Source organism: Bufo gargarizans, chromosome 2 (genome assembly GCF_014858855.1).
Source record: "Bufo gargarizans isolate SCDJY-AF-19 chromosome 2, ASM1485885v1, whole genome shotgun sequence".
Taxonomy (NCBI): domain Eukaryota; kingdom Metazoa; phylum Chordata; class Amphibia; order Anura; family Bufonidae; genus Bufo; species Bufo gargarizans.
The window spans coordinates 32,653,715-32,677,199 of NC_058081.1; the positions used below are offsets into that span (position 1 = coordinate 32,653,715).

The following is a 23,485-nucleotide window of genomic DNA, read 5'->3' on the forward strand; positions in this document are numbered from 1 at the left end:
ACAGGAAGGGGACATCTCTCCTCTCTCTCTAAGACGCCTGTCAATACGAACGGCCTGAGACATAGCAGAGTCCAAAGAAATAGGCCTCTCATGAAAGGCAAATGCATCTTTCAATCCCTCTGAAAGACCATGGCAAAATTGACTTTGGTGTGCAGCATCATTCCAACCAGTATCAATTGCCCATCTCCGAAATTCTGAGCAGTATATTTCTGCGGATTGTTTACCCTGGCATAATAGACGTAGTCTAGACTCAGCCAGAGCAATACGATCGGATCATCATATATCTAACCCAGGGCTAAAAAGAATTCATCCACTGAACGGAGAGGCCGTGCCCCCTCCGGCAGCGAAAAGGCCCAGGACTGAGCGTTACCTCTGAGCAGCGATATAATGATCCCCACCCTCCGTTCCTCATCACCAGAGGAATGGGGAAGAAGGCGAAAATGGAGTTTGCAAGCCTCTCTAAAACGCACAAAATTCTCACTACCCCCGGAGAACGTATCCGGGAGCGAGATCTTAGGCTCAGAACAAACTCCATGAACGCAAGCTGAACCGGTCACTTGAAGCTGAGAAAAAGTCTTACGGAGATCAGCTACCTCCAATGAAAGACCCTGGAAGCGTTCAGCCAAAAGTGAAACCGGATCCATGCTTGAGACGGTTTTGGTGGCTTATAATGTCACGGACGGTGTACAGGAAACAAGGCAAAGCAACATGCATAAATGACTCGCTGGATCAAAAAGCTAAGAAACCAAAGGGAGACCCCTGCAGAAGACCTGGCACTTTCCCTGGCTGCTCAGCCTATGCAAAGATCCGAATGGTGGAAGTTTGCATATCCACGTACCTTGACTATATAACCCCTGAGCACCCTACAATAGTGAGGGGACACGACCACCGGCTCCCTACACAAGATACGGAGGGAGTCAGGGTGACCTGGGATCCAGCAAACAGAAAATAACAGATAAATGTTCAACACTTAACTTTGTAGCAGACAGGAGAACAAGACCAGCATGCACACACACTCCAGGAAGAAGTATAAGCCGCCCAGAAAAGCATTCTGGGGAGGAATTTAAAGGGAAGCAATTAGTCCAACACATGACAGCTGAGAGAGGCTAACGAGATGAGGAACTGAATACCACAACAAAGAAAGTCAAGGAGGAGGTTCTGAAAGGCCTCTGTCAGAGCTTCTCAGCTGTCTGGTTGTGACACCTCCTTTCCGAATAAATCCCCTTCCTCCCCGAATAAATCTCATACATCTCCCATCCTTACAGGACCCAACATTTCAACACACTCAGTATCTACCACACAATCTGAAATTTTTTTAGCACTACCCTCCAATCTCTCCGAATGCCCTTTTTTAGGGAGAATCTCACCAACATCAAACAACCTCACCCCTCCGGCCAGACAGATAATCTCCAGCCTACAAGTCCTGAGCCCTTTTTTTACTCCAACAGGCCCCTTCACGCCCACCCTCAATCCTCAAAACCTCAAGATTACTCATTTTTTCAGTCCCGTTCCTCCGTGCCAGAAAAGGGCAAAAAACGATTCAGGGGATGTAGAGGGGGAAGAACCAAACACTCCAAAAAAGAGAAAACTCAAACCACTCATTACATCAATAAACACAACCGCAGACCCAATACCTCAGTCCCTGTCAGAATAGAAGAAAACGCAAAAAATGATACACCACAAGAGACCAAAGTGAATATTCAACCTATCAAAATACAAACTCAAAACAGATGAATTTAGTGTGCTCAGCAAAGGACTTTCTTTTTGCCCCAGAAACACCTCCGATCCCTTTTAACTATTCGTCTACATAAACCAATGGATACGAACACTAACACTCAAAAGACATTTTGCCATAAAAGAAATTATCTCAGGAGAAAAAGAAAACCCACTACCAGGAGTCGACACGAACAACATTAATAACACCATTACCAGTGTCCAGTTCCCCACCACCACTCAAGAAATAGTACCATCTGCCCAAAACGAAGATCCAACAAATACCCCCATCCCATCAGGTCTAAAGAACAAATCTTCCTTTTATCCACTACAAAGCAGAGGCCCCCATTTAGTGAGCTTTCTTAATATAGTTTTAGATGACTTAAAAACCCTGAAAGAACCCTGAATCTCTGACACTGCAAGCAATCTCAATAATCAAGAAAATAGAGCTCTGACAGATCTTAAGAAAAACAAAGATATCGTAATAAAAAATGCCGATAAAGGAGGAGGGGTCGTAATCATGGACCTCGCCTACTATATACAGGAATCCACTATAATCCTGTCCGACCAAACATACTATAAAGTCCTTATAAATGACCCAACGGCCATTTTCAAAAAAACATTGATAGCACTTATAGATTCTGGTTATAACCAAAACATCCTTAACAAAAAAGAAAAAACATTCCTTACGCCCAATCACCCCACCACTGCTCGCTTCTACTTCCTACCTAAAATCCATAAAACCCTCACCAACCCACCCGGTAGACCAATCATTTCCGGCATAAACTCACTTACATCTAACCTCTCAGCGTATGTCGACACGTTCCTACAAAAATATGTACAAAAACTCCCTTCCTACCTAAGAGATTCCGCAGACCTCATTAACACCCTCAGCAATATAGTGTGGAAGGATCACTACATTTGGGTCACACTTGACGTGGATTACTTGCAGTCAAACATTTTCTGGAACAGGACCAAGAAATGTCCTCCTCTCAGAAAGAATTCATTCTAAATGCAATACAATTCATTTTAGAACATAATTTCTTCACCTTTAACGATACCTTCTACATACAAACAAGGGGTACCACTATGGGTACGAAATTCGCACCCTCATACGCAAATTTGTTCGTAGGCCTCTTTGAAGAGTCTTTAGGTCTCCAATCCCATAAGGATGTGCATTTATACCGCCGATATATCGATGACATCTTCATCTGGGGGGGTAGAGCTGAGGACCTAACTCCATTCATATCGATGCTAAATCAGAATGACTGGGGTCTTCAATTTACACATGAATCCGACTCAAAGAGCTCAACATTCTTAGATTTACAGATCGAAATTATCAATAACAAGATCACCACCAGTACCCATTTTAAAAAAGTAGACGCCAACAGCTACTTAGAATACTCCAGCTGCCACCACACCAAATGGAAGAAAAATATACCTTAAGGGCAAATTAAAAGAGTATGGAGAAACTGTTCCAATGAAAAGACCCTGAAAATACAACTAGGAATCCTTAAAGATCGTTTCCTGGAAAAAGGCTACCCCAAAAGTCTAATCAAAGCGTCGACCCAGAGGATCCTAAAAATAGATCAAAAAGAAGCATTGAAACCACCACTCCCAAAAACTACGGACGAGAAAGGATACCAATATAATCTTATCACCAGATACAACAGAGACTATCAAAACATCAGAAAGGTAGTCACGAAGCACTGGAATATCCTGCTGAAAGATCCCATCCTCAAAAATATACTACCTCAATTGCCGTCCATAACTTTTAGAAGGGCACAAACCATCAAAAATATCATCGCCCTATCCTGTCCCAAACTCAAAGCAGTTCTGAATACAATTTTTCCACCACCAATAAAAAAAGGATGTTTTAAATGTGGCATCAAAAAGTGCAAATGCTGCGCAATGATCACACACGGCACTAAGACAATTGAAACAGGGTTGTCCCTCGGGTCCCTGGACTGTAAAACAAGATCTAAACTGCGGAATCAGAAACGTTATATATCTCCTAAAATGTCCCTGCGGTTTAAAATATGTCGGTAGAACCACACAAACCCTCAGAGAAAGAATGTGTGAGCACAGGTCCAACATCAAACGTAAAGTCCCGACACATAGCGTATCACGACATTTCTCCGAAAGGCATGAGGGCTCCACAATCGGTCTCACAGTCACACCCCTAGAAACCATCACCTCATCATACCAACAGCTATGCCGAAAGGAAATGTTCTGGATATTTACACTAAACACCCTATCCCCTTTCGGTTTGAATGAATGTCTAGAATATTCCAACTATTAAAAAAGTACTACTACCCAAATCCTGTATTTGCCACCTATGATACAATCACAGCATCATCTATACGTCCTGATTCATATACGCATTTAAAACATGATATTTATTTATTGATATATGTAACTATCCACCCCAATTTTTATCCAACACGTTTTATTTCTATGTATTTCTGTATCAAACATATTCATATGTAATGAAAAAGAGTCTTATGCTACATATTTATAGATTTTTTTGTATATATATATTTTTATAGTTATATATATATTTTTTTCTTATATATATAATTTTTTTTCTTATATATATTATCTAGCTATGTATTTTTTTATGAGTTATATATATATATGAGCTGTTTCTAGATATAATCTGGAGATCCATGTACATATTTATTATCAGTATCACTCCTGTCTATTCATCAATTAATCATGGATACATGCTGCAGTCCCCCCTGTATTATCCAAAATATCACCTCTTGTATGAACAGTTTCCCTTTAATTAGAACCATTCCCTTGAAATCCCAATCACATGACAAGGGATCAAATGACTCCATCCACACTAATTGACACCATTGTGCAAAACCCATATTTATTAACATCCTGAGGCACAGTATAAACTTATTATTATTATTAAGGACCTCCCCCTCTTGTTTTCAAACCTCTTGACCATATAACATATACACCTCCGTCTGGAGGCGCGTTTCCGGCTCTGGTGCGTTCCACGCTGGGACGCACCGGAAGTCGGGTATGCGTTCCACCACGAATACTACACAAGACTTTGTACAGACCCATAGGAGCACCCGGGACTTCCGTTTCCGGTGCGCTCCACGGTGGAGTATGCCGGAAGTCCGGTTTGCGTTCCACCGTGGGCGCAATGAAGAAAGGGAGACACACACCTCCTTTCACACTCAAAGGTGGATGTAGGTTACCCCCATTAACCCCATATGTATATTAATTTGCACCATTGTACTAGAGATCAGATTTACCTATCAAACAGTGCTTTTGAGACATTAAGGTCGTCACTTCCGGTGCGTTCCACAGTGGAACGCATGCAAAAACCGGAAGTGACACAATTTGATACCGTTTTTTGGCGGTCTTTTTTTTGCTATTTCACGTGCTATTTAAACCCCATCTTATGGTATATTGAATGTATATGCTCCTGATGAAGGGGACCCACTAAGAGGCCCCGAAACGCGTCGAGTTGCTCACTCCCCCAACCCTGGCTTTTGGAATAAAAAGAATAAAAGAAAGAACAAGGACTCGAGAGTGATCTTTGTCCATTTCTAAGACTCTATTGGCGATCCAGGCGCAGGAGGTGTAGTGTGAGTGTCTTGAGCTTTATCCCACATTACCCTCCTGGGTGAAGTGAGTCACTAAAATTTTGATTTTATATATCAATTTTATACTTGTCAATTTACCATTGTTTTAACTATTTGTTTTTATCTCAATTAGCGACAAAAATTGCTATCTTTTATGGGTTATATATCCCCACAATTTTAGATACTAGGGTTTTTAGCGCCCCTTCCGTGGTCTTTTTTTTTTTTAGCGTCTCCGCGCTACCCCACTCCTAACTTTCTGCTCATTGCCCAGGAGAATGCCGTCCTCGGTCTCCTCCCCCCAGCCATGGACAACATCATAAATCCCCGAAAAGTTTGAAGTCCCTCTCAAAGCCTGCTCTTCTTGCTCCTCCTCCTCCCCCCAGCCACCATCCTGCCTCTGACTCCTCTTCAGACTCCTGCTGACTTGTTTTAGATGGAGTAGCCCCCCCTGGGAATTCATTCAGCATTGCGACTTCTTCATCTTCCTGCTCCTCGACGGCTTGATCAATGACACAATGCAATGCATGCTTCAGAAAGAGGCGTAAGGTACAATGTCACTGATGGCACCCTGGCTGTGACTAACCAGTTTGGTGATCTCATTAAACGGCCGCAGAAGTCTGCATGCGTCGTGCATAAGCAGCCACTGGAAAAGAAACCAAGCCCCCCCAGAACCTGTCCTGCTGCAGAGTTCCTACAGGTAGTCGTTAACGGCACGTTTCTGCTGGAGCAGCCTATCAAGCATATACAAGGTGGAGTTCCAGCACGTCCGGCTGTCACAAACCAGACGTCTGATAGGCAAGTGGTGTTGCCGCTGAATGTCAGCAAGGCAAGCCATGGCTGTCTAAGATCTTCTAAAATGGCCAGAGATTTTCCTGGCCTGCCACAAGACGTCCTGGACCCCGGGGTATTTGGCAACAAATACCCCGGGGTCCTCTGCCTGTCATTTTTAAAATGACCCTGTGCCTAAGTCCCTAGAGAGCAGCAGTATTGTGGAAGAAGGTATATTGCAGGCCTCAATCAATATTTGGTGGAAGCATCTATATATCTAACCCCTTAATCAGTCTTTTGTGAAAGCAGGCATAACACACCCCTCAATCAGTTTATTTTGGGGTTCTACAGATATCACACATGTTGCAATTAGTTGTTCCAATAGCGTTAGTCCCTCTATAGAGCTGTGGTATCGCAGCGGAACCACACACAACTGCTGCACAGTTCAAATGCACTATATAGAAAGTATATTATAGGTATATCACACCCTTGCCTCAATCATTTTTTTTGGCGAGCAACTGGTATATGACACCCGTTGCAATTAGTTGTTCCAATAACGTTTGAATCTCTATATAGCTGCGGTATCGCAGCAGAACCGCACACAAGTGCAGCACAGTTCAAATGCACTATATAGAAACTATATTATAAGTATATCACACCCCTGCCTCGATAATCTTTTTGGGGGTCTACAGGTATAATCACACCCGTTGCGATTAGTTGTTCCAATACCATTTAAACCTCTATATAGCTGCAGTATCACAGCAGAACCACACACAACTGCTGCACAGTTCAAATGCACTATATAGAAAGTATATTACAGGTATATTAGACCTCTGCCTCAATCAGTTTTTTGGGGGGGCAACTGGTACAGTATATCACACCCATTGCAATTAGTTGTTCCTATAGCGTTTGTCCCTCTATATAGCTGCGGTATCGTAGCAGAACTGCACACAACTGCTGCACAGTACAAATGCACTATAATATACTTTGTATGTTAGATAGTGTATTATAAGTATATCACACCCCTTTGTATATCACACCTATCGATAGCACACCTATACCAGTCCTTAAAAGGACTTTTGTGGCTCTATTAGCTAGCATTTGGTGTCCCTTAGGCCTCTTTCACACGGGCGTCGCATGCGAGGACCGGATAGGATGCGGGTGCGTCACGGGAAAATGCGCGATTTTTCCACGCGAGTGCAAAAAGTTTTAATGCGTTTTGCACGCGCGTGAGAAAAATCAGCATGTTTGGTACCCAGACCCGAACCCGAACTTCTTCACAGAAGTTCGGGTTTGGGATCGGTGTTGTGTAAATTTTATTATTTTCCCTTATAACATGGTTATAATAGAAAATAATAGCATTCTTAATACAGACTGCTAAGTAAATTAGGGATGGAGGGGTTAAAAAATAAAAATTAAAAATTAAACTCACCTCATCCACTTGTTTGCGCTGCCCGGCTTCTCTTCTTTCTTCTTTTTTGATGACCTGGGAGAAAAGGACCTTTGGTGACGTCACTGCGCACATCACACGGTCCATCACATGATCCATCACAAAGTTCACCACGAACCGACCGCCGGGTGAATTTTTTTATTAGGCGGTGGTGGCAGCGGCATTACAAGCGCTTTTGGCCAGGGACGCTACATTTCCCTGTCGGCACACTGGGTGAACGTTGTGGAGGGTGGAAGCGAGTCGTACGCTGGGATGGCAAAGGTGTTACCGACGCCAAGGATTTCAGGCCCTACTTCCATCAGGGTTTCTGCCGCCACCTAAGTTAGTGGCTGCAACCCCCCTTCTCCTCCTCCGCCTCCTCCTCCACTACCACCTCTGAATTACCATCTTGCAGCACCAGTCAGCCATCGGTCAGTAGCTTGAAGCAGTGTAGCACTGCAGTGAGGAGGCGGCAACAGGCCATGCTGAAACTTATTTGCTTAGGTGACAAACAGCACACCGCCGCAGAGCTGTGGCAGGGGATAAAGGACCAGACTGAGCTGTGGCTCTCGTCAACAAAATTTTTTAAATGGTCAGCTTGGTGGCAGGCCCTCGTCTACACAATTTTTTAAATGGTCAGCTCAACAGCAGGCCCCTTACCTACAATCTTTTACAGGGTCGGCTCACCTCCTGATGACGACAGCGAAGTCTTGCCTGTTGGAACTCTGGCACACATGGCTGACTTCATGTGAGGCTGCTTTTCCCGCGAACTGCGCGGTATACGCATTTTAGATAACACGGATTACTGGTTGTTCACCCTTTTTGACCCCCACTACAAAGAGAACTTATCTCCAATTCCTCTGGTGGAGAGGACAAGCAAAACGGTGCTATACCAGAAGGTTCTTGTGGAAAAATTGCTCCACATTTTATAGGGCTGACATCAAAATGGATCGTCGACGTCACGGGGATGTGTGATCAGGCAGAAGTTATCTAGAGTCAACAAAGCAGCAGCAGGCCCTCGCCCATAATGTTTTTGCTGGTCAGCTCACCTGCAGGCCCTCACATATCTGTGACATACAGTGTACTTTTTGCATAGACGCTGCAAACAGTGTCATTACCTGTGGTACCTCTCCTGTATAATGTTTCCTCATCCTAAATACCAGCGACACTCCCTGTAATTTTTTATTACTCATTCCAATAACAGGGCCTCTTAAGAGTCCTGTATTGTTATTTATCTTCACTACCTCCCCGAGTCGAGAGTGGGTAATTTGAACTCCCCCGTTGGCCTTTCTTGGATGTGGTAGCCGTTTCTCAGGCTTCCTCTCCGGAATCAAACACAGATTCCCCGTTTCCTGTGGTCACCATGTTAGGCGCATAAAAGAACATCGAAAGTTGATAGGGCAGATATCCAAATGGATCATTGACATCACGGGGACGTGCGATCAGGCAGAAGTTATCTAGAGTCAACAAAGCGGCAGCAGGCCCTCTTCCATAATGTTTGCGATGGTCATCCCACCTGTAGGCCCTCAACCAAAATTTTTTCAATGGTCAGATAAGCAGCAGGCACTCTCCCATAAGACTCTGGTCAACACAATCCTCACCGCCGGGGGTTACATAACTAATTAACACGGAGTATTATCATTGGTTATCGGAATTAACCATACAAAACGCTCCACCAACTCAGAACGGCCATGCACCACCACCCACATAATCAAGAAAGAGCTATCAATTTGTTAATCCTTTCCGCGTCCGGGCTGGGTGAGGTTTGCCGTGTTAAGTCAAATTAAGCTGCAGGCTCCACTCCTGGTGGTGCCCTTCCGTCAATTAGTTTAAGTTTCAGCTTTGCAACCATACGTCCCTGGAACCCAAAGACTTTGGTTTCCCGGGAAGCTGCTCGGCGAGTCATGGGAATAATGCCGCCGGATTGCCTTCGAACCCCTGACTTTCATTGTTGATTAATGAAAACATTCTTGGCAAATGCTTTTACTGTGGTTCACGAATTTCAACTCTAGAGGCGCAATACGGATGCCACCGGCCGTCCCTCTTAATCATGGCCCCAGTTCCGAAAATCCATTTTTGGCTGAACTTGCACTTTATATACAAGTAAATATACAGGAAAGAATGTTTCCTAACAATTTTTCCTCTAAAATCTTCGGTTTGGTGCGTATTATTGTCAGTCTGTAAAAGTGGCGTACTAATCGGACACCATTGTTCACAGAAGCGACCTGGGAGTCCAAGATGCATAAAGACATCCTCCCCATGCTGTTCCCGAACCGTTTCAGTGGTGTTTCCATCAATTTCTGAAATTTTCCTATGAACCAGGTACCCTCCCCTCTTCATAGCAGGGGGTGCCTGGTTCAATGCTCGGGTTCTCCCATTGACTTCCACTATACTAGTTAGGACGTAGTCTAAAATATAGTTTGCACGACTCCCTGAACAGTTTAAAGTCGTCACTTCCCCCGGAAAACCTATCCGGAAGAGCGAACTTAGGTTCAGGGCAGGCCTCGTTCCCGCTGCTGGTAGTCACCGCCTGTGGTCTCTGAAACAGCGAGACGGCTGTGCGGAGGTCAGCCACCTTCAAAGACAGTCCCTGTATACGATCGACCAGTGCAGAAACAGTATCCATAGCTGCCCTGACACAAACAAAAATGACAGTTTTTAGGCGGTTGATAATGTCACAGGTAATGGGGAGGGGATAATACCAGATAACACACAGAAGGAATAGACCGGAGTCTAGGCCTCAAAGCTAAGGGACAGTGATGGTGACCTTCTAGGAATCCCTAGACCTCTCCCTGACTCCTGCCAGTATGAGTAGACCCTGAAGGTGAAAATACTCATACACCGGAACCTAAGCCCTAAAGAGACCCCGGAAGTCCCTAGGAGAGGTGGCAGGGAATGAGACTACTGATTCCTTCCCAGATGAAGGACCAGCATCTTCCTGAGGCCTAGACAACAACACACACAAGCGAACAACAACAATGCAAAACAAAATGCCGTTAGCTTAAAGAAGAATGGATGAGCAGGAGATCCAAAGGAACAACACACCAGCACAACCAACTCCAGCAGGAAATATCAACCGCATGTTAAGCAGTGTGAGTCAGTAATGACCACAAGCTGCACCTAACAAGAGGTGTGGTCATTACTAGAGTTGAGCGAACACCTGGATGTTCGGGTTCGAGAAGTTCGGCCGAACTTCCCGGAAATGTTCGGGTTCGGGATCCGAACCTGACCCGAACTTCGTCCCGAACCCTATTGAAGTCAATGGGGACCCGAACTTTTCGGCACTAAAAAGGCTGTAAAACAGCCCAGGAAAGGGCTAGAGGGCTGCAAAAGGCAGCAAAATGTAGTTAAATCCCCTGCAAACAAATGTGGATAGGGAAATTATTTAAAATAAAAATAAAATAAATAAAAATTAACAAATATCAATTGGAGAGAGCTCCCATAGCAGAGAATCGGCCTTCATGTCACCCACCACTGGAACAGGCCACTGTCAGATATTTAGACCCCGGCACCCAGACAGAGGAGAGAGGTCCCATTGCAGAGAATCAGGCTTCATGTCATAGCAGAGAATCAGGCTTCATGTCATAGCAGAGAATCAGGCTTCATGTCACCCAACACTGGAACAGGCCACTGTCAGATATTTTTAGGCCCCGGCAGAGAATCAGGCTTCATGTCACCCAAAATAGACCAAAACAAACAAGTGGAAGTAATGTATCAAAATGTCATTTATTAATAAAATACAACATATGGGGAAACGACAGGATGGTATACAGTTTACGGAGAAGCGCAGGGCCGATGGCACCAGAAAACCACCAAGATATCTGTACAATATGAAGTACAGGTATGTACAGCCTATGAATCAAGACGTGAAGCTCAAGGATGACCAAGGCAGTGTGACACAAAGGGTCGCCCTCATAAGGCTATGTACCCAGAGTACAAAAAGACCGTGCCTGGTAACCCATGAGCAATCACCCACATACCAGAATGCCTAAGCGCCTAGACTACAAATATAATAAACAGTCCCAAATAAGAATTACTATCTAAATCACAAAGAAGACATGCGCCTGGATCAAAGGGACCCACTGTGGATATGTATAGGGGTACCCTATAGGGAATGTGGGGCTGTACTAATGACAGAACGTACCTGAAGACATGGATAAAATACTGCCATCTATAATGGATATACCCTCAATATAGTGGTGTCCACATAATCAAACAAAATAGATGGATCAATAATTGGACGTACGTATAATACTGGAAGGAGACATAATAGTATAACTATGTAGGTGAAACGCGTGTAGGTGAAACGCGCGTCGAGGTCTTGCGCTCAGGGTCTGACATCCACCTCACCACCATGTCTTCAGGTACGTTCTGTCATTAGTACAGCCCCACATTCCCTATAGGGTACCCCTATACATATCCACAGTGGGTCCCTTTGATCCAGGCGCATGTCTTCTTTGTGATTTAGATAGTGATTCTTATTTGGGACTGTTTATTATATTTGTAGTCTAGGCGCTTAGGCATTCTGGTATGTGGGTGATTGCTCATGGGTTACCAGGCACGGTCTTTTTGTACTCTGGGTACATAGCCTTATGAGGGCGACCCTTTGTGTCACACTGCCTTGGTCATCCTTGAGCTTCACATCTTGATTCATAGGCTGTACTTACCTGTACTTCATATTGTACAGATATCTTGGTGGTTTTCTGGTGCCATCGGCCAAGCGCTTCTCCGTAAACTGTATACCATCCTGTCGTTTCCCCATATGTTGTATTTTATTAATAAATGACATTTTGATACATTACTTCCACTTGTTTGTTTTGGTCTATTCTGGTTGTTGTACAAGTGGAAATTGTAGCTGTCTAGCTGACAGAACAGCCTTTGTGTAGGTTAATAGTATTTCATGTCAGCCAACACTGGAACAGGCCACTGTCAGATATTTTTAGGCCCCGGCACCCAGACAGAGGAGAGAGGTCCCATAGCAGAGATTCAGGCTTCATGTCAGCCAAAACTGGAACAGTCCATTGTCAGATATTTAGGCCCCGGCACCCAGACAGAGGAGAGAGGTCCCATAGCAGAGATTCAAGCTTCATGTCATAGCAGAGAATCATGCTTCATGTCACCCAACACTGGAACAGGCCACTGTCAGATATTTTTAGGCCCCGGCATCCAGACAGAGGAGAGAGGTCCCATAGTAGAGAATCAGGCTTCATGTCATAGCAGAGAATCAGGCTTCATGTCACCCGACACTGGAACAGGCCACTGTCAGATATTTTTAGGCCCCGGCACCCAGACAGAGGAGAGAGGTCCCATAGCAGAGATTCAGGCTTCATGTCAGCAGAGAATCAGGCTTCATGTCATAGCAGAGAATCAGGCTTCACGTCAGCCAAAACTGGAACACTCCATTGTCAGATATTTAGGCCCCGGCACCCAGACCGAGGAGAGAGGTCCCATAGCAGAGATTCAGGCTTCATGTCATAACAGAGAATCATGCTTCATGTCACCCAACACTGGAACAGGCCACTGTCAGATATTTTTAGGCCCCGGCACCCAGACAGAGGAGAGAGGTCCCATAGCAGAGAATCAGGCTTCATGTCATAGCAGAGAATCAGGATTCATGTCACCCAACACTGTAACAGGCCACTGTCAGATATTTTTAGGCCCCGGCACCCAGACAGAGGAGAGAGGTCCCATAGCAGAGATTCAGGCTTCATGTCAGCAGAGAATCAAGCTTTATGTCATAGCAGAGAATCAGGCTTCACGTCAGCCAAAACTGGAACAGTCCATTGTCAGATATTTAGGCCCCGGCACCCAGACAGAGGAGAGAGGTCCCATAGCAGAGATTCAGGCTTCATGTCATAACAGAGAATCATGCTTCATGTCACCCAACACTGGAATAGGCCACTGTCAGATATTTTTAGGCCCCGGCACCCAGACAGAGGAGAGAAGTCCCATAGCAGAAAATCAGTCTTCATGTCATAGCAGAGAATCAGGCTTCATGTCACCCAACACTGGAACAGGCCACTGTCAGATATTTTTAGGCCCCGGCACCCAGACAGAGGAGAGGTTCATTCAACTTTGGGTTGCCCCACAATATAATGGTAAAATGAAAATAAAAATAGGATTGAATGAGGAAGTGCCCTGGAGTACAATAATATATGGTTAAGGGGAGGTAGTTATAAATGTCTAATCTGCACAAGGGATGGACAGGTCCTGTGGGATCCATGCCTGGTTCATTTTTATGAACGTCAGCTTGTCCACATTGGCTGTAGACAGGCGGCTGCGTTTTGTCTGAAATGACGCCCCCTGCCGTGCTGAATACACGTTCAGACAAAACGCTGGCTGCCGGGCAGGCCAGCACCTCCAAGGCATAAAAGGCTAGCTCTGGCCAGGTGAACAATTTGGAGACCCAGAAGTTGAATGGGGCCGAACCATCAGTCAGTACGTGGAGGGGTGTGCACACGTACTGTTCCACCATGTTAGTGAAATGTTGCCTCCTGCTAACACGTTCCGTATCAGGTGGTGGTGCAGTTAGCTGTGGCGTGTTGACAAAACTTTTCCACATCTCTGCCATGCTAACCCTGCCCTCAGAGGAGCTGGCCGTGACACAGCTGCGTTGGCGACCTCTTGCTCCTCCTCTGCCTTCGCCTTGGGCTTCCACTTGTTCCCATGTGACATTTGGGAATGCTCTCAGTAGCGCGTCTACCAACGTGCGCTTGTACTCGCCCATCTTCCTATCACGCTCCAGTGCAGGAAGTAAGGTGGGCACATTGTCTTTGTACCGGGGATCCAGCAGGATGGCAACCCAGTAGTCTGCACACGTTAAAATGTGGGCAACTCTGCTGTCGTTGCGCAGGCACTGCAGCATGTAGTCGCTCATGTGTGAAAGGCTGCCCAGGGGTAAGGACAAGCTGTCCTCTGTGGGAGGCGTATCGTCATCGTCCTGCGTTTCCCCCCAGCCACGCACCAGTGATGGGCCCGAGCTGCGTTGGGTGCCATCCCGCTGTGAACATGCTTCATCCTCATCCTCCTCCACCTCCTCCTCATCCTCGTCCTCCTCGTCCTCCAGTAGTGGGCCCTGTTTGGCCACATTTGTAGAAGTGGTATTGTAACGCTGATAACGACGTCATCGCCACTGGCCATGTTGGTGGAGTACTCGAAACAGTGCAACAGGGCACACAGGTCTCGCATGGAGGCCCAGTCATTGGTGGTGAAGTGGTGCTGTTCCGCAGTGCGACTGACCCGTGCGTGCTGCAGCTGAAACTCCACTATGGTCTGCTGCTGCTCGCACAGTCTGTCCAGCATGTGCAAGGTGGAGTTCCACCTGGTGGGCACATCGCATATGAGGCGGTGAGCGGGAAGGCCGAAGTTACGCTGTAGCGCAGACAGGCGAGCAGCGGCAGGATGTGAACGCCGGAAGCGCGAACAGACGGCCCGCACTTTATGCAGCAGCTCTGACATGTGGGGTAGTTGTGAATGAACTTCTGCACCACCAAATTCAGCACATGCGCCAGGCAAGGGATGTGCGTCAAACCGGCTAGTCCCAGAGCTGCAATGAGATTTCGCCCATTATCGCACACCACCAGGCCAGGCTTGAAGCTCACCGGCAGCAACCACTCGTCGGTCTGTTGTTCTATACCCCGCCACAACGCCATATGAGTTTCAGAATGGCCTGCTGACGTTTACCCCGGGCTGTGCTGAAGTTGGTGGTGAAGGTGTGTGGCTGACTGGATGAGCAGGTGGAAGAAGAGGAGGAGGAAGCGAAGTAGGATGAGGAGGCAACAGGAGGCAAAGAATGTTGCCCTGCGATCCTTGGCGGCGGAAGGACGTGCGCCAAACAGCTCTTCGCCTGGCGCCCAGCAGCCACTACATTTACCCAGTGTGCTATTAGGGAGATATAGCGTCCCTGGTCGTGCTTACTGGTCCACGTATCTGTGGTTAGGTGGACCTTGCCACAGATGGCGTTGCGCAGTGCACACTTGATTTTATCGGATACTTGGTTGTGCAGGGAAGGCACGGCTCTCTTGGAGAAGTAGTGGCGGCTGGGAACAACATACTGTGGGACAGCAAGCGACGTGAGCTGTTTGAAGCTGTCTGTGTCCACCAGCCTGAATGACAGCATTTCATAGGCCAGTAGTTTAGAAATGCTGGCATTCAGGGCCAGGGATCGAGGGTGGCTAGGCGGGAATTTACGCTTTCTCTCAAATGTTTGTGAGATGGAGAGCTGAACGCTGCCGTGTGACATGGTTGAGATGCTTGGTGATGGAGGTGGTGGTGGTGTTGGTGGTACATGCTCTGTTTGCTGGGCGGCAGGTGCCAACGTTCCTCCAGTGGCGGAGGAAGAGGCCGAGGCGGCAGCAGTAGAAGAGGTAGCAGGGGGAGCCTGAGTGAGTTCCTTGTTTTTAAGGTGTTTACTTCACTGCAGTTTATGCTTTGCATGCAGGTGCCTGGTCATGCAGGTTGTGCTAAGGTTCAGAACGTTAATGCCTCGCTTCAGGCTCTGATGGCACAGCGTGCAAACCACTCGGGTCTTGTCGTCAGCACATTGTTTGAAGAACTGCCACGCCAGGGAACTCCTTGAAGCTGCCTTTGGGGTGCTCGGTCCCAGATGGCGTGGCCAATAGCAGGCAGACTCTCTTGGCGGCGGGTGTTCTGCTTTTGCCCACTGCTCCCTCTTTTGCTAAGCTGTTGGCTTGGTCTCACCACTGCCTCTTCCTCCGAATTCTGAAAGTCAGTGGCACAACCTTCATTCCATGTGGGGTCTAGGACCTCATCGTCCACTGCATCGTCTTCCACCCAGTCTTCCTCCCTGACCTAACGCAGCAGTTGGCACCTGTGTTTCGTCATCATCAGAGACGTGCTGAGGTGGTATTCCCATGTCCTCATCATTAGAAAACATAAGTGGTTGTGCGTTAATGCATTCTATCTCTTCCACCCTTGGAGAAGGGCTATGTGGATGCCCTTGGGAAACCCTGCCAGCAGAGTCTTCAAACAGCATAAGAGACTGCTGCATAACTTGAGGCTCAGACAGTTTCCCTGATATGCATGGGGGTGATGTGACAGACTGATGGGCTTGGTTTTCATGCGCCATCTGTGCACTTTCTGCAGAAGACTGGGTGGGAGATAATGTGACCATGCTGGATCCACTGTCGGCCACCCAATTGACTAATGCCTGTACCTGCTCAGGCCTTACTATCCTTAGAACGGCATTGGGCCCCACCAAATATCGCTGTAAATTCTGCTGGCTACTGGGACCTGAGGTAGTTGGTTCACTAGGACGTGTGGCTGTGGCAGAACGGCCACGTCCTCTCCCAGCACCAGAGGGTCCACTAACACCACCACGACCATGTCCGCGTCCGCGTCCCTTACTAGATGTTTTCCTCATTGTTACTTTACACCACAATAAGAAAAAAAATATTTGGCCCAATGTATTGAATTCAAATTCAGGCCTTTTTTTTTACAGGCACCTAACACTATCTGGCTATCTATTTAGGTACCGTATTACACTAATACAGGCATAGCAGTAACCGCAGATTTAGCTGAATATAAATTGTAGGCCTAGTATTTAGGCGCTGGATGACAGGTATACGTTTACGGACAGAATTAGACTTGGGAATGCACGGTAGCGTGTGAAGTTATTGAGGATGACCCTATCCGCACCTTCAATCTAATATACCCTTTTATGGATAGATTTAACCTTGGCCTGATAGAGCAGAAACCACTAATTTAGGGAATTGCTAAGTTGGGAATTGTATTCAACCCAGAACAAAAACTGTGCTTCTGCAGACAGCAGACAGTATTACAATTGGCTAGCCACAGCTGAAACACCAGATTTAGGGTACTGCTATTTTGGCATTTGTATTTTTACCCCTCAATAAAATAGCAAGCACAGCCAAGCCCCTGATGTAGGATATAGCAACAACAAAAAAACACACTATTGATGGTTAAAAATGGACTTGGTGGCAGCTTGTGCTGGCGCACCACAAGACACAAAATGGCCGCCGATCACCCCAGAAAAAAAAAGTGACTGAAAAACGCTCTGGGCAGCCTTAAAACAGTGAGCAATTGAATAGCAGAGGTTGTATGATACACAGCTGTATATCGATCACTTCAGTAAATAAATCCCTGCCTAATCTAGCCCTAACAGCAGCAGCTGCATCCTCTCCCTACACTGATCAGAGCAGAGTGACGTGCGGCGCTACGTGACTCCAGCTTAAATAGAGGCTGGGTCACAGGCTGCACTGGCCAATCACAGCCATACCAATAGTAGGCATGGCTGTGATGGCCTCTTGGGGCAAGTAGTATGACGCTTGTTGATTGGCTGCTTTGCAGCCTTTCAAAAAGCGCCAAGAAAGCGCCGAACACCGAACCCGAACTCGGACTTTTACGAAAATGTGCGGGTTCGGGTCCGTGTCACGGACACCCCAAAATTCGGTACGAACCGGAACTATACAGTTCGGGTTCGCTCATCCCTAGTCATTACCAAACAACACTCTGCAAGATGAAAACAGAGAGACTGTCAGATACCCTCACGTGCCACCAGTCTCTCAGATCTTCTCACCTCTGTCATGGGAGGAACCGTGATAGTTGGTTGAGCTGGTGTGTTGTCTCTAGGTTCTGTAGACATCTATGTGGAATCAGCTGACAACTGTGTAAAAGAAGTGTGCTCTTTCACGCTATAGTAGGCTCTTGGTCCTCTGCACAGTTCTTTATACCTGATGCTAACATCGACCTGTAAGGCTGAGTTCACACTTGAGTTATTTGGTCAGTTTTGGCCCCGTAACTGCCCAAGGAAGTGAAGTGTGCAGTGATTCTAAGAGCGATGCCTGTCATCTGCGTGTCATACTGACTCACAGTTTTGTTTCACTACCACAGCAGACTCCCTATGCGTATTGCTGCAAGACACAGTGTTCTACACCACTATACAGGCTCTCTGCGGACAGGAAATAGCTGTTTTTTAACGTGATTCGTCACAAATTAATTCAGATCGAATTAAATCTTTTGGGAAATTGTGGCGAACCGACCTAAGTGAATTTTTGAGAAATTAGCTCATCTCTAGATATCATACATAGTATGAGTCCATAGATTATTTTTTTTAGGACTGGTGTACAACAACACAGATCCATAATATGGTCAAAGACAAGATCCCCAACCTCTATACATCAATGTATCACTAATAGCTATCTGCCAGTAGTTTCCTTTAATGAGACAACAAATTTCACACATTTGAGTCTCTTTTCTCTGACATTCATGCCTTTTTTGTACAGATAATGAACAAAGGAAGGATAATGAAGGTGGGGACACAGGCAAGGGAGAAGGGCCAGGCTCTTGTGACTATGGTACTGCCAATAACAGAAGAATTTATCCCTTCATTCCGCATTTTGGCATACTATACCGTGGCCACTGGAGCAGATCGGGAAATTGTGGCTGACTCTGTTTGGATTGATGTGGAGGATACCTGTATGGGGACGGTAAGAAAATTCACCATTAGAGAGAATACTACCAGTATTATGTTTTTATCTATTTTAAAACAGAGGAAAATTCTGCAATGTGCATGCTCTGGGAAAGTTTGGCCAATCGGCTTTTTTAATAGCACACATTGTTTGGTATATACAGGTCTAGCAGCTACCTAATGATAGATTCAAACTTATTTTATGTATCCAATGGTCCAAAAATATAATTCCATGACTGCTGTTTGCCATTGACTGAGTTCTCCTCTTCCAGTTCATGTCTTTTCCTAACCTTCTGTCCCATTTACTTAAATTCCTTCCCTTCCTCTTTCCTTTTCACTCCTCCTTCTTCTTTTTTCCTGGTGTTACCAACTGCTCTGGAGCCACATGCTTAGAGCCCAAGTGCTGTATTGTCGCGTTACGGAGGACAGGCAGGCCACCGGAACGCCAAACAAGGCACAGAACAAACAGAGTGATCTCCGTAAAGCATACTGTCACGTTGCGGAGGACAAGCAGACCATTGGAACATCTTGCAAACAGGACACAGGCAGATTACAGACCAGGAAACCAACTGAATACTTTATTACACATGATAAGCAGGTTAGACAATAGTGGTAGCACTACCACTAAACCAAGTGCACCAGCAAGGCAGAAGGCCAAACCCAGAGGGCAGAAATCCAGTGAGCCCCTTTCTTCACAGAAACCCTGTGGTGGGGATGAACTTGACCAAGGGCTCACTGGTCGCACCTCCAGGGTGGTCCCAGTACACTTGGCCGTTGCATGAGAAGAACCACGCTGGTGCAAGTGTAGTGTCCCACTAGGTAGGCGTGGGCACTACACAAGGGTCAATTGGGTGACGTGTTACTCCTGCTCACAAGGGACAGAAATATTATATTTAACTATGCATTTAATGTGTTTTTCTATGTGTTTTTATATGCAATGTTTCCCCTGTATTATGCATAGCAGGCCTAGTTGGGTGTAGTTAGACATCCCAGACACTAGAGGGAGATAGGGAGCCCCTAGTATAAATATCCGGGCCTAGACAGGGAGAGTTAGTGCAGAGTCAGGAGTCTGAGAAGACAGAAGTGAGAAGGCACCAGCCAGAGATATGCTGAGGGCCTCCTCCTGACATGCAGCTTGATAGCCCTGGCTGCTAGCTACGTCCAGGAGGCTAGTGAAGAACTCTAGCCTGCCTGTAGATAAAGTGAGCCTCAGTTAGCTCAGAAGATTACCCCAGTAGAAGAGATGTTACCTCCTGGGAGCAACCTGCAGCATCCCTTACATAAAGAACAATACAGCAAGTTCAGATAAGTACCCTGATGGGCAGAAGTACTATAAAGTAAAGAGCAAGGGTCCATACTGGAGGAAGGATTTATATACCATGGATTAAAGCCTGCAATTAGGCATCCGGGCCTTGGGATCCAGCCAGCTAGAATAGCTGTGGGGATAGAGCAGCATTGCACTGCAAAGCATTAACTGTTTGCCCTCCAAGTATCTTGCATGATTAATACCTGCCATTATTGAAAGAAAACCTGCTTGTGGAGTATTGTTCAAGGGACTGCATTATCATCTACTGTAACTGTCTGTACAAAGTTGGACTATTTTTCCACCAAGTAAAGCAACGTTTGGTTTACCAACTGTGTACTCATTTAATACTCCTACAAATCGGTGTGCCACCGTTACAGGCACTGGCGTCACGAATCTTAAAGGGATCTTACCTAAGGCACTCAAAACACCTGCAACATCCAGGGCACCTCATCCACCATCAGGCCTGGTCCCTATATAGAGAGTGTGCCCCAGAGGAACTAGTGTCTGCCTCTCCTTTCACTGCCGCATGCCTGCCCAGGGTTCTCAGAAAAGTGAGTAACCCTCGATTGCCCATACCGTGACCTCACTGTCGCTATACCCTGCAGGTCTGGCGTGCTGCACAAGCACCAACGGAATGGACATTAATCAGAAGACAAACGAGAACCAGCAGACAAGCAGATGCCTGGACCCCATGCAGAACAAAAGCATGGCGGTCACAGACAGAGCTGCACACAGACTAGATGTCCTCCCTCTGGAGAACCCAGAAGCCCTCTCACAAAGGCAGGACATACACAGGACGGGAACAGAAGCAGTATGGCACTGCAGGCAAGGCATGGAACAGACTGGATCAGAAGCAGTTAGGCACTGCCAGGCTAGATATGGAACTGCCAGGATCAGAAGCAGTTAAGCACTGCCAGGCTATACATGGAACTGACAGAATACAACATTAACAACAATGTTTTACCAGGTGACATCACACAGAAGGACAGATGGCAAAACACCCTGGGTCAGCAGCAAGGGGCTACACCCAGCAAGGCACAAGACAGACTGACCCCAAGCCCCACTGCTCACAGGTAGAAATAGCTGCAATAAGGAGGGCACCTGATAAGCCACACCCAGTAACAGACCAGGGAATGTTAACCCCATCAGAACCAGGAGTAACCTGAGGCATAGAACATACACTCACAAGTGACAGTTCACACCAGACACAGAATTCTGCAGCCAGCATGCCCAAACAACAACCAGCATACACAGGACAAACTGTAGCCAGTACGAGATTATAGGCAACAACGAGTAACAGAACCGCACTGTGATACAAACACAAATGCATGCATAATCAGACCATGTTCACACATGTTGTAGACAATATTAATAGTTGTAATCAGCTTGCATCAAAGTTTGTGTAAGGAAAAAGGTGAATCCCTTCTCTCAGCCCCAGTCAGAGACAAACCCACGTGTTACCATCTCGATTGAAAATTCTGAGCAACCCTCTCTTCCCTGCTCAACCTGTCTTTTATTTACAAACAAAATGTGCAAAAGGGGCTGGCCCAAGACAAGGATACAGGAAGTGATGACATGCAGGAAGTGATGTTAAAGGACAGGGCGGGGCAACCAATGTGGCCGGGCAGACAATACAAACGCCCCATCCTTGTATAAGGAAGGATGGGTCATGTCCATTGTCCGATCAGCCAAGTGGCCGCCCACCCCCCATCACTGTCAGCATGGACCTCATTCAATACTGCTCAAAGGTGATCAGTATCTAATAAAGATCATTCTACTGGTTCCCATAGGCTTGAAATTATCTGCAAGACATTGCTACGGCTATTGTCAGTATACCGACAAGGCAGATATGCATGTCTTAAAAGCAGATATGTCTCCAAGCCCATGAGAAGGTTTTCATACTGACTGTTTTACCACTGGTCCCGATTCAGCCAAAGTACCCTCTGCTAGAGCGCTCCTTGGCCAAATCAGACACAGGGAGACAGATGACAATCTATAAAAACACACCCACATCCTAAAGTAAAATGTCCGCATAATAAAATTTCCACAACACACACAAGGCCGCAGCCAGAACGCATTACAGAACCAGCAGACATGGGAACACCCACAGGCAGTACAGAAGTGCATGCAGCCAGCCTGCACAGCATCGGTGACATGAGCCACAGAAATATGGATGTGGGAAGACACAAACAGGAAACTGTTGACACACAACACTGCAGCCAGAACTCAGCCCCAAGCAACCAGCATACACAGGAGAGAGCCTGCAGCCAGTACGCGAAAGGGCATGCAGCCAGCCTGCACGGCAACAACTGTCACAGTGAACCGCACTGTGACATGTATGTGACCCACAGATCTAATCTTAAAACCTTAGTCCAGTGACATCATGTCTGCCTTAAAGGATGTCATCCTTCCTCCATCTATCAATTAAATTACATCAATTCCTATCTCAATCACCGTGGAGTCTTGTCTCGTAACTGTTATGATTACAGACAATTTATATAGATACCAGGGTAAAGAGATTCCAACCATGAAGATAGAGGCAGTGATGAAAAATGGCCCCCAGTCTTGGGCTATGGGCCCTTTTACAGCATATAGTGTGGGCAATGATTGGGAATGAGGAAAGTTACAGCGATCATTGCTGCTTGCAAAAGCATCTAATGATGAGCAATCATCGCTGATATGGGAATAAACAATCTCTATTCTGATCTTTCATCCCCATGCAGTTTCACTGTTTGTTAGCAGCATATCCCTGTTTACACATTGAGATTTGTCCCCAACAATAAAGAATTTTTGGTGCCACATGAAAGAGCGAATCTCCCAACAAATAGTGAGTTTGTCCGATATTTGGCTGCATAATTAGGCTACTTTCACACTCGCGTTTTGGCTTTCCGTTTGTGAGATCTGTTCAGGGCTCTCACAAGTGGTCCAAAATGAATCAGTTTTGCCCTAATGCATTCTGAATGTAAAAGGATCCGCTCAAAATGCATCAGTTTGCCTCCGTTCCGTTTCCATTCCGTTTTATCTGACACAATCTGGCACAATAGAAAACGGATCTGTCTCCCATTGACTTTCAATGGAGTTCATGACGGATCTGTCTTGGCTATGTTACAGATAATACAAACTGATACGTTTATGACGGATGCATGCGGTTGTATTATTGTTACTGATCCGTTTTTGCAGATCCATGATGGATCTGCCCAAAACGCGAGTGT

General features: G+C 46.2%; 1 protein-coding gene across 1 annotated transcript in view; it reads left to right on the forward strand.

The window, feature by feature from the left end:
- The window catches only part of LOC122927158 (venom factor-like), a 495,227-nt gene that overhangs the window by 175,565 nt on the left and 296,177 nt on the right, over positions 1-23,485 (forward strand). The window contains exon 13 of the mRNA XM_044278755.1: positions 18,783-18,986. Coding sequence (XP_044134690.1) covers positions 18,783-18,986 — 204 coding nt within the window. The remainder of the gene's footprint in view (positions 1-18,782; positions 18,987-23,485) is intronic.